A 12,266-nucleotide genomic window follows, 5' to 3' on the forward strand; every position below is an offset into this window, starting at 1 on the left:
GCGGTCACAATGGATGACCAGTTTTGTAGTTGAGGATCACAATGGATGAACAATTAAATATGTAGGTTGCTTGAACTTTGTTTATTTAAAATTCAACACTTAATCTACTTGAATTACACAATTGTCAACGAGAATTTGAGACAATAATTACGACAAGAGTCGCGACAAGAAACGAGTGAAGCATCGAGACAAGAATCGAGAGAAGAATCAAGGCAAGAATCTCAGAATTTTTAATATTCTTGGAATTTATAATGTTCGGGTAGGTAGCGGCCAACCCCTGAGCACAGATTACTCATATAAGCAGATAGTGCACTTGACCAGCAATGCATTGATTGTAGCGGTTCAAGATTCTTGCCGCAGTAGCTTTCGTTTGGTTCGCGCGAATTTAAAATGTGACCCGATCGACGCGGAATTCTAAAATTGTAAATAAAGCAAATAAGAGTTCTAATCAATTCTATTGATGTTATGTCCATAAAAATGATACAGAAAATAAAACCAGAATAAAATATTAACGTAATATATTTTGTGTGCCGTACGCGAAATGAGCACTTCGCGTGCCTTGAGCAGGCCGCGAAATTGAATTTCGCAGCCGTTGCCTTGACGACGGCCGTAAAAGTAAAAGTCATTTCAATATTTATTTATTATCACAATTACAACATGTCTATCTCTATATTTGCCGTGTGATCTTACAAAATCTGGATTGGGTACAGTTAAAGTTTGATTTATGCCAGTTTTTGTGTCAGGAACGGCCGCTATTAGTACAGAATTTTCATCTGGTTTGAAGTTCCCGCCAATTTCAAATGGAGTGGTGGCTTCATGAATGACGAGTCGGTAAAAAAGATCCCGATTATCGATCTAGAAGAATTATATAGGTTAATTTTTAACCGGTCAAAAAGGGAAATATCTAGTAACTAGTAAGATATCCTGAATCCTGAATGGCATCAACAGACATTTTGGTTTATTTGTCTCTTCGCACGGCATCTGATATTTCCACGATTAAAATAACCTAAAAGGGAGCAGATGATAACTTATCTTAACAGAATTTAACATTTACCTGCCACAATAAATAAATTCCAGTAAATAGGTAAGCCAATGCAACATTATCCAACACGGTTTTCACATTCTTCTTGTTACATCAGTCTCAAAGTCACTGTAACATTTTTTTATATTGCTGTTTCGATTTTTCAGGTTTCAAATGCGACACTGCACAATTTATAATATTTTTTTAACTCTGGATGAGTACACGGAACAAGAGCTGCATATTTGCGGTATAATCTTACAAATTCTGGATTGGTGACAGTAAAAGTTCGTTTTATGCCAGTTTTTGTGTCAGCAACGGCCACTATTAATACAGAATGTTCATCCTTGATGTCATCGATAGACATTTTGGTTAGTTCGTCTCTTCGCATGGCTTCTGATATTCCTGATATTCCATGATTAAAATGACCTAAAAAAGGGCAGATTATACAGTAAATTGATCTGGTCTCGTGTCAATACCTTAGACTTTTTCGCCTGATAACAAACTGACTTTTTTTCAAAAAAGGTACCAATTTCAGAAACTTCGTGACACCAATGCCATCCCGTATGTTCAGCGTGAGCTTCAACATTGAATATGTGCTCCATAAAGTTGAACTTTTCACAGTTTTTGATTTTTCCATTAAATAAGCCAAAACAACATTCTCCGACACTGGACACTGCACAATCTGCAATATTTTTTAACTCCGGGGAAGTAGACGGAACAAAAACGTTGTAATTTTCTTGCGACATTTTTCTAATTTTTCTCAAAATGAATTGTTTTATTTATGTCGTTTCCATAGCGACATGGCGACATGTAGGCCGACTTTATTTTTATTGACAGTGAAGGAAATTTTACTTGTTCATTTTATAATTACAAATTTTTGGGTTGCACACAAAATCTTGTGTACACCTTGGCTACGAAATCCTTTGACGACCTCGAGATTGTCTTGTCTCGGCCGCAAAGCGGCCTTGACGACAATTTTTCTCTCGGTTCGTCAAAGTAGGATTTCGCAGCCTTGCTATACAAATAACTATTTCAGAAAGAAAAAATAATAAAAAAGGAATACAATTCAAACAAATCAATTATTCTAAATAAAACAATCAAAATGGAAACAGGCTAACCCATACAGACTTAATTGTGGCATGAAATAAGTTTAAATTTTGTTGTAGTGAATTTAAACCACAGTTTTATTTATACCAATTAATTGTAAGTTATTATTAGGCTTGGGTTCTAAAGATATTATGTTATAGTCAATTATAACTATTATATAAAAAACTATCCCACCTCCACCCGGCGGCACGGCAATTTTGCCGGAGTACATACACTATTACGGATATTACTATCAAGTAATAGTGCAGTGCTTATCAACATAATTACCGGCGTCTTGCCTCCGCATTTTGACTTTGTTGTGTATTATGTTCTGTGTCAATGTTAAGGAACTTCCTCACGATGTGACATGAGTATAATAATATACCTTTTTGAATTTCAACTACCAATGTGTTATCTAAATCCAGAATTTTTAAATTTTTAAAAAGAGATTGCGGTACTATTCCCGTTGCTGAAATTACAAGTGGTAAAATCGAAATTTTTTCTAAACACCAAAGATTTCTCATAGCAACGGACAACTCTAAATATTTATTAATTTTTGTGTTATATGTCTGTGTTATATTATGTGAATTTGGAACAGCTATATCTAAAAGATATGCTTGCTTTTGTTGTTTATTTAAAATTATAATGTCTGGTCTGTTATGCTTAATATGAATGTCAGTTAAAATTGTTCTATCAAAATATAACTTGTAACTGTCATTTTCCAAACAACTTTCTGGTGTATAACTATAATGTGGTTGTGTATTCTTTAATAAATTGAATTTAACAGCTAAATTCATGTGTATAATTTTAGCGAATATATCGTGTCGTTTTTTATATTCGCTTTGAGCCAAAACGGTGCAAGAAGAAATAATGTGTTCAATTGTTTCCCCTTCAGTTCCGCAAATCCTACATTTATCAATTATCGATTGTAAACCGCATATGTGTTTTTTATAATTTCTTGTATTTATAACACGATCTTGTATTGCAAATATAAAACCCTCCGTCTCAGGGTGAATATTTGATTTCTTAAGCCATGCATGAGATGCCTGAATATTAACTTCTGGTTGTTCCAGTTCTTTAAAGTATCTCCCATGTAAAGACTTCTGTTTTATATTTGCTATTGTGTCAGGTATATTTGGCTTAACAATGTCTGAAATTATATTATCACTTAAATTTAAAGGTGTGTAGCCTTTATCGGCTGAAACCAAAGCATTGAAAAAGGTGTTATCACGAGCTCTATTGAGGAAATAATTTTTTAGTGAAGCAATTTGATTTTTTAGCAGTATTTCTAGATTTGAAAAACCCCTTCCACCGTTTTCGCGTGGTAAATTAAATCTTTCAATAGCAGATTTAGGATGGTGTTTACTAAATTTGGTAAAAAGAACTCTAGTTTTAATGTTTATGTTCTGTAAATTAGTTTTGGACCATTTTATAACACCGAAAGAATAGGTCAGTAATGGAACAGCATATGTATTAACTGCTTTAATTAAATTATTACCGTTTAATTTTGATTTTAAAATAGATTTAATTCTTAAATAAAATTGCTTTTCTAAATTTTCTTTTATAATTGAGTGTTGAATATGATTTGATTGATTAATACCTAAATATTTATAAAATTCTCCTTTATTTAAATTTTTAATGATTTCTCCTTCTTGAGTTATATATTCTAAATGTTCGTAATGACCGCGACATATTGATTGCATTTTACACTTATCAATACCAAAACTCATCCCAATATCATTTGAGAAATTTTCAGTTATTGTTAGTAAAGATAAAATGTGATTCTTTTTTGATGCATAAAGTTTTATGTCATCCATATAGAGAAGGTGATTTAATTTGGATAGTGTGGTATTATTAAGTCTAATATTGAAACCATATCCAGTGCTATTTAATAGATTTGTCAAAGGATTAATGGCTAGACAAAACCATAAAGGACTTAAAGAATCTCCTTGATAAATCCCCCGTTTAATTTGAATAGGCTCGGATTTTAATTTAGTATTGTTTATTGATAAATTTAAATTAGTTCTCCAAAATGTCATAACATGAGATAAAAAGTTAATCAAATCCAAATTAATTTTATAAATTTTAAGAATTTTAATTAACCATGAATGTGGTACTGAATCATAGGCTTTTTTGTAGTCTATGAATGCGGTATAAATATTTCTATTATTTTTTCTAGCTTGTTCCATTATTACCGTATCTATTATGAGTTGTTCTTTACAACCAAAACACTCTTTAACACAACCTTTTTGTTCTTCATTAAGTATATTTAATTTTTGACAATGGTCGTAAATTATTACTTTAATGCAAGATGTCATAATTTTATAAATTGTAGGCAGACATGTGATTGGCCTATATTTTGATGGATTTTTAATATCGAAATCTTTTGGTTTCAGATATGTTATACCATGGGCCAAAAACTCTGGAAATGTGTTAGGTTCCCTAATAAATCCGTTACAGTGATCAAGTAAGCATTTATGAATACAAGTAAATTTTTTTAACCAAAAGTTATGAATTTGGTCACCTCCAGGGGATTTCCAATTATGTGAACTATTAATATTTTTAACTAAAATTTCAAGGCTAATTTGAATATGATGTCGATTATTACTATCTGGTATATCATTTTGTAAATGAGGAATCCATTCTGCCTGATTATTAAATTGAACTTCATTTGACCATATGTTTGACCAGAATTCTTTAATTTCGTTTATATTTGGTGTACCATTATTAGTTTGAGTTTTATTATCTGTTAAATTTTTGTAAAACAACTTCTCATTATTTCTAAATAGTTTGTTTTCAAATTTCCGTTGTTTATTATTTTTATATCTTTTGAGTCGTTTAGAATAAATATGTAACTTCTGTAATAAAGTGTCTTTGATTTCTATTAATGTTTTATTATATTCATTATATTTTAAACAATGTATTCGGTTGTTATTTAAAATGGATTGAATACAATTATTTAGATGATTAGAATTTATACCCTTTAAATATTGAGTTATTCTACCTAAATCTCGTCTGATATTATTAATACGTTTATTTAGTCTTAGTTCCCATTTTGGTAATTCTCTCGTTTTTATATTATTTGTCTGGCCAATTTCTTTTGATCCATTTAATCTGATAATTGTTAAAGCTCCACTATATATAATACTGTGTAATTTTTTAAAACTTGTGGTGTTATTTACAAATTTAGGTAAAATGAATTGATTTAAAATTTCAATCATTGCAAAGAATTTTTTGGAGCTTTGTTGTTTAGGTAATAGTGGTCTATTAAATGGTTCTATATGTTCAAATTCGTTCAGAGTTCTATTAAATTCATCTTCAATTTGTTCTTTAAAATTTTGATGGTAGTAAAAATTTTTATTAATAACATGTATATCATTATAACTCAAGTCTAAATTATGTATGTCTGTTTGTATGGTGTTTGGTGAATCGATAATTGGACAGAAAGAGTCATTATGATTAGATAAACTTTGTAAACTTTGCGGTTCAACATAATTTTGGAGTAAATTATTAGAAACTTCATTATTGTCAGAATAATTAATTGACAATTCTGACTTTACATCATTTTTGATCTTTTCTAAAATTGCCGAAGGGATATAGTTTTTCTTCATAATGGCTCTCCTCTGGTCAGCTAAATTTTGAATAGTAACAGGAAACTGGGGGTACTTACTTTGGAACGCTTTAAATAAATCAAGCCTGTAAGTACTCACAACATCCTGTAGTTTCGTGATCCGAAAATATTCCCGTATAATGAAAATATTCATTTCCATAGTCCATTTTTTGCGTTTTTTAACTTCTGTAGCACCATTGGATTGCAGTGAAGCACTTGCAACAACATTTGGCGCGTTTTTATTAGAGAGCGAATTTATTGACATTTAGACAGTTGTCACGGCACTCTCTATATTATGATTGAATATTTTTATTAAATAACATTTTTAATTTACAATGCGAAAATTTCCGATAATAATGCGGAACCTGGAAAAGTATATAGTTCTATATTTTCTGGGTTAGGCCGTTTTATCTTTTACACTACCTCAAATAAATGCTTCACAAAGTCACAAATGCGATACATTCAATAACTTTCTGTTTTTAAGTGTTGGGCAATTTATGTTGCAGTTGTAATATTTTAATGCATAATAAATTCTCATGTGGACATACAGTTTTAGAGAATAATCTAAGGGAAAATTCTTCTTTATCATATTTATTTACAAAACCAACTAAACAGGTTTTTAAATTCGTGCGAACCGAAACAGAGACTTGCGCACTGAAACTGGAAACAATTCGAGGTCCGAGTGCACTATCTGTTTATATGAGTAATCTGTGCCCTGAGTGGGCGTTGCTTCCCCACCCCGCTGAAGCCCATCGGCTGTAACATCCGCAACACTAGTGTTTTATAGACGATTTAAAAATCAAGGTCGTAGTTTAAATCAGAGCGACCGCAGGGAGCGAGGATTTAATAGACCGAGATTTTTAAACTATAAAACACGTATTGTCTTCAACATTTTATTCTAACTAACATCTTATCACAAATTTTAATAAATTCAGAAGTTATTCTAAAATGTCATAAATTGTTCGAGGCGCGTCACAATACACAAAATGTGAATATTGCCGTGGACACTATGGTAATAATATCAACAAATTTTGAAAAAAACAATTTTCATCGTTGAAATGTGCCAAAACGTTCCAGAAGAAATAAGAATAAGGGAAAAGAATTTCGTACGAAAGGCTGGAAGAATAAAAAAGGCATCAAGGAGGTAACCGAAGATGTCATTTTGGTTTTTCTTGATATGAAGGTAAGTGTGCAGAACTTTATTGAAAAGTTAATTCACATTACGACAAGAATCCTTTGAAGAGAAAGTAAAGATTGCCAGAAAAGTCTTTGTTGGTGGGACGCTTGCATTGGATGAAACAGCAGAAGTTAAAGAAGTAGATGTTATAAACAAGAGCACCAAGCTAAGCAATAGGGAGGAATGTGGCAGTTCTAGCTCAAGTACAGGCCTGAGTTTTCAATCCAATAATTGTGCTTTTCATTTTGAAATAATTACTGTAAAAATGATGAATAAAATGTTACTTGAATAATGTGCATCTGCCTATTTTACAATCTTATAATTATAAAATAAGTTGCTATTGACGGCGTGTTTTATAATTTCATAAAAAACGTTACTACTGACGACGTGTTTTATAAAGAAAAGCGTATTCTATAGGTAACAAAACATGTGAGCTCAAATGCACTATAAAAACGATTTAAGATATTAGTGTTAGAATAGTTATTTAATAAACTAGTTTGTTAATGAAGGCGATTAATAATCGAATAATAGTTGAGATTATTAATCCCCCATTAACAAACGAGTTGATCACAAAATTTTTTCGTTGACCGCAAATTTTTTTGTTTTTGTGACAAAATTTCAAATTAAAGCCAAATCAAAACCAATTTCATCTTTTTCGATAAAGATGAGACCTTATAAAATACCTTCATCCTTTTTTTTGTCCTCAAGCTGGGCCATTTTTAAATTTTTCAACACTTGCTATTCACTTTTCCACAAAGAGTGTCAGAAGACGTCAACTCCATTCACATTCAATTTCACGTAAAAATCACGGTTGCTAAGAAAACCTAGTTACCTTTGAAAAATATGACATGCGAATTACAACCAAAAAGGTCGGCTTTTGAAAAAGTGAATTCGTAATTGTGCAGTTATGGAGCTATAAAATACATATATAAAACCCTGCTGCACTACCTGGTGCAGTATTGGTAAGTGCAAACAATGCATGTTTGAGGTTGTTTATACATATCATCAAAACGTCAAAATTGCAAAAATCGTTGATTAATGAAAAATAGTGTATTTTTAGAATCTGCGTCTCTAATAGGTCTATTGTTGTATTCAATTTGGAGTCGTTTATGGCTATCTCTTAAAGCACTCGTAGTTTAATATTTAGATCTCTAAGAAAATTTTTATCAATATTTCAGTGTATTATTGTCATTTACACCAAAAAACTTCCAATATTAATGTTCAAACTCTACTTTTTAACATATGTTGCAGATGTAGTTGCATCCGTTACCTTGAATTACCAATTAATACAAAATTCCCTAGAATTTGAAAATTTAATTTTTTTATTTAAAAATTAAAACAAGGGTGCAAATTCTAAAAAATAACATAAAAAACTTGTTTTATAAGGGCATTGGCGCACTCGTTCCATACAAAACTCCCCTACGGGTCGTTTTCTACACCTGGAACTCGTGCGCCAAATCAACCCTTATAAAATCGTTCTTTAATATACTATAATGAGGTCCATAAATACACTATATGTTAGACAAAATAATTCATTAATACTGAAATTAACAAGCGGTCAACGGAAATAGTTATTTAATAAACTAATTTGTTAATGAAGGCGATTAATAATCGAAACTGTTTAAAGCACGAACGAGTGTAGCGAGTGAGTGCCTTTAATAGTTGAGATTATTAATCGCCCATTAACAAAGGAGTTGATTACAAAATTTTTTCGTTGACCGCAAACTTTTTTTTATGACAAAATTTCAAATTAAAGCCAAATCAAAACCAATTTCATCTTTTTCGATAAAGATGAGACCTTTTTTTGTCCTCAGGGTAAGTAATTTTAAAATTTTTCAACACCTTCTATTCACTTTTCCACAAAGAGTGCCAGAAGACGTCAACTCCATTCACATTCAATTTCACGTAAAAATCACGGTTGCTAAGAAAACCTAGTTACCTTTGAAAAATATGACATGCGAATTATAACCAAAAAGGTCGGCTTTTGAAAAAGTGAATTCGTAATTGTGCAGTTATGGAGCTATAAAATAAAGAAAACCCTGCTGCACTACCTGCTGCAGTGTTGGTAACTGCAAACAATGCATGTTCGAGGTTGTTTATACATCAAAATATCATCAAAACGTCAAAATCGCAAAAATCCTTGATTAATGAAAAATAGTGTATTAATGAGGTCCATTAATACACTATATTTTAGACAAAATAATTCATTAATATTGAAATTAACAAGTGGTCAACGGAAGATTTATTAAACGCGTTTGTCAACAAATAATTAACCAAATCACCGTTATCTCGTACTAATTCTCGCAGATTCTCCATGACGAACTACCACATGAAAGTCAACGACTAAGTTGTGCGGACGTTACCGATAAGTAGGGCCCGGATTTTAGGCAAAATGGACTATTTTTATTTTTTAAGGCACATGTATGAAACTTGTCTATAAATGATTTCTGGCTTAATTAGAGTAATTAGAGCCATATTTGATTCTGCCTATTCGGCCTAAAATGCCCTTTAAATACCTATTTTACCTTTTAACTGCCTGAACATGCCTAAAATGACCAAAAATCAATTTCATTTTTGCGGTTTTTTCCCAATTTTCGAATTCTGGGAAGTTTACGGTATTGAAAATGTAAAAGTGGTACCTCAATAAAATTTACAATGCTTTATGATTTTAAAATTTAAGGAGATGTAATTACTGAAATGTACAAAGTGCAGTACAATACAGGAATTACTTTTTCGCTTTTACGGTTGGGACCATGATGTCAGCGGTAAATACTCCGACAATACCTAAGTACCACAAACCATTAGACTGGACTGGCATAAATTACAGAGTTTATCTGTTTGCCTCTGTTCGAAGGGGTGCAGGTATACGCGGTCTAATGTTTTCTGATACTTAGGTATTGTTAGAAGCTTTAACGTTTATAAAATGGTCCTTGCCATAAAAACGAAAATTAAAATCCCGAAGTGAAACAATAAGAGAAACCTTAAGGGTGTCATTTTCTAAAAATTTAAGAAATATAAAATTAACCATCTCCTCTGAAATTTGGTGGGAGACGTAAATATAAGCATTACAAATTTGTCATTTCTCGTTTACTTTATCTCCGTGCAGTGGTCGTGTTTCTTGTGAACCTGTTTAAAGTGAACATAATGCCGAAACAAAAAATTAGTTTACGCGAAAAAATATTACAGTGGACAAGCAAGAAAGATTTATATGAAATAAAATCAACCCGAGAAATGTTTTGTAAAGCTTGTGGTAAACTGGTAAGTTAAGCATAATTAAAAATATGTCATTTTATATTTTTTACTTATTTGAAAATTTTATTTTTTGTAGTTTATATGCGAAAAAAAATGTCACTTGCAACAGCATGAGCAAACGGCCATCCATAAAGAGAACATTATGACACCGCTTCGGCAAACGTTGCTGACACAGAACTTGGAGGAATCGGCAAATAGTACATTCAATATGGAACTTTGTAACGTCTTTTTAGCTGCCAATATACCATGGCACAAACTACAAAATCCTGCGTTTCAGAATTTTCTGACAAAATATTGTGGTAGAAAAATTCCGGATGAGTCTACTTTACGGAAAAATTATTTACCAAAATGCTACAAAGATGTATGAACATACTATCTTTTAATATTTAATTTAAAATTATTTTCACTTTTAGACTATTGACCGCATTCGGAATGAGCTGGATCCTTTTAACATATGGGTTTCAGTTGACGAAACAACAGATGCACTTGGGCGATATGTGGCGAATTGTCTGGTTGGGAAACTTTCAGAAGATGAACCTGGAAAATCTTATCTTTTGGCGTCTAAACAATTAGAAAGAACAAATCATGAGACAATAGCTAGATTCGTAAATCAATCTTTAGGTAAGGGTTTTTCACTTTTTTAAATTTATTTTGATTTAAAATTTCTATGCGTAGAAATCTTGTGGAGTACCAGAGTTGTTGCTGAAAAGTTTCTTTTGTTTGTAACGGATGGAGCACCATATATGATAAAATCTGGTAGACACCTTAAGGTGTTTTATCCAAAAATTGTGCATGTCACATGCTTAGCGCATGCTGTAAATCTAGTGGCTGAAAAAATTCGCTATCAATATGAAGATGTGGATAATTTAATTTCGAACGTGAAAAAAATTTTCGTTAAGGCACCTTTGAGAGTTGAAATGTACAAAGAAAAACTAAAAGAAATGCCACTGCCTCCACAGCCAATTTTAACACGATGGGGAACATGGCTTCAGGCTGCTATGTTTTACAGCGAACACTTTGATTCCATTAAAGAAGTAAGTATATAAAAGATAAGCAAATTAATTGATTGTTAAACTGTTTTTAACTACTCACAGGTTGTCATGTCCTTTGATGGAAGTTCTGCTGTTGCTATTCAAAAAGCACAGTCTATAATGAAGAAACCCGGAATAAAAAACCAATTAATTTATGTTCGCAGTAATTTTAAAATAATCTGCGAAAGTATTACTCAATTGGAAAAAAATGGGTTACCTTTAACCGATTCAATCAAAATTGTTGAAAACGTATTTACCTCCCTAAAAAAATCTCCAGGCCCTGTAGCAGCAGTAGCATTAAAAAAACTTGAAGATGTTACTGAAAAAAATCCTGGATACAAATTTCTTCTAGAATTGGCAAGAATTTTTAGAGGTGAAGATGTGCCGGAACATGACACCAAAATGGAAGAAATTTATTACAAATTTGCGCCCATTACCTCTTGCGAGGTAGAAAGAAGTTTTTCAAAATATAAGTCCATTTTGGTGGATAACCGACAATGTTTTAAAGTAGAAAATTTAGAGCAATATCTTGTATGCAATGTAAATACGTAACAATGTAAATAACTAACAAACTTGTAGTATTGTATATTAATTAATAAAAAATAATTAGTAAATATCTTGTTGTGTGTACCTACTTAAAACTTTAAAAACACATTTTTTAATTTAATTAACCACAACTTTAAGGACCTAGTATGGCTTATTTTCAGTTTTTAAGGGACTATTTGCAGTAGTTTAAGGGACTATTTTAGGCACCTATTTCCGACTTTTTAATTGCCTAAAATCCGGGCCCTACCGATAAGGTACCAATTCTTGACGAAGTTGTAGGGAAGACATGTCTGGCCTGCTATTATACGAATTAATTTATTTATTATTGTTTTTATCGTATCATTAACGATTATGATCACTTTATGTTCCACATTTTTGAGTGAAACTTTTTATGGGACGGGTTTGAAATTCTGATCGGCAACGTTTTTGTGTGACGAAAAATGGTGGGGGTAAACACTGTCTCGCACAACGGTTGCGCCAATATTTCCATCTCACTTATATGTAAATTAATCTGTTTGACACGATACAAACATCCCTTAAAAT

The 12,266-nt window shown here is 31.7% G+C and overlaps 1 protein-coding gene and 2 long non-coding RNA genes across 3 annotated transcripts; 2 read left to right on the forward strand and 1 right to left on the reverse strand.

Annotated features, from left to right (window-relative positions):
- Window positions 1-622: 622 nt before the first annotated feature.
- Window positions 623-2,051, reverse strand: LOC138128861 (uncharacterized). Its single transcript, XR_011158940.1, has 2 exons — window positions 1,498-2,051; window positions 623-1,447 (listed from the first exon to the last, which is right to left on the reverse strand). It is a non-coding gene; the product is annotated as an uncharacterized lncRNA (long non-coding RNA).
- A 4,547-nt stretch (window positions 2,052-6,598) lies between these two features.
- On the forward strand, window positions 6,599-7,190 carry LOC138128872 (uncharacterized). Its single transcript, XR_011158946.1, has 2 exons — window positions 6,599-6,900; window positions 6,960-7,190. It is a non-coding gene; the product is annotated as an uncharacterized lncRNA (long non-coding RNA).
- A 2,068-nt stretch (window positions 7,191-9,258) lies between these two features.
- On the forward strand, window positions 9,259-11,791 carry LOC138129537 (uncharacterized). Its single transcript, XM_069045848.1, has 5 exons — window positions 9,259-10,152; window positions 10,223-10,507; window positions 10,560-10,767; window positions 10,822-11,180; window positions 11,241-11,791. Exons 1-5 carry the CDS (start codon window positions 10,039-10,041, stop codon window positions 11,727-11,729), a joined length of 1,455 nt encoding a protein of 484 aa, XP_068901949.1. The 5' UTR covers window positions 9,259-10,038; the 3' UTR covers window positions 11,730-11,791.
- The last annotated feature ends 475 nt before the right edge of the window (window positions 11,792-12,266 follow it).

This window comes from Tenebrio molitor, chromosome 4 (genome assembly GCF_963966145.1).
Source record: "Tenebrio molitor chromosome 4, icTenMoli1.1, whole genome shotgun sequence".
Taxonomy (NCBI): domain Eukaryota; kingdom Metazoa; phylum Arthropoda; class Insecta; order Coleoptera; family Tenebrionidae; genus Tenebrio; species Tenebrio molitor.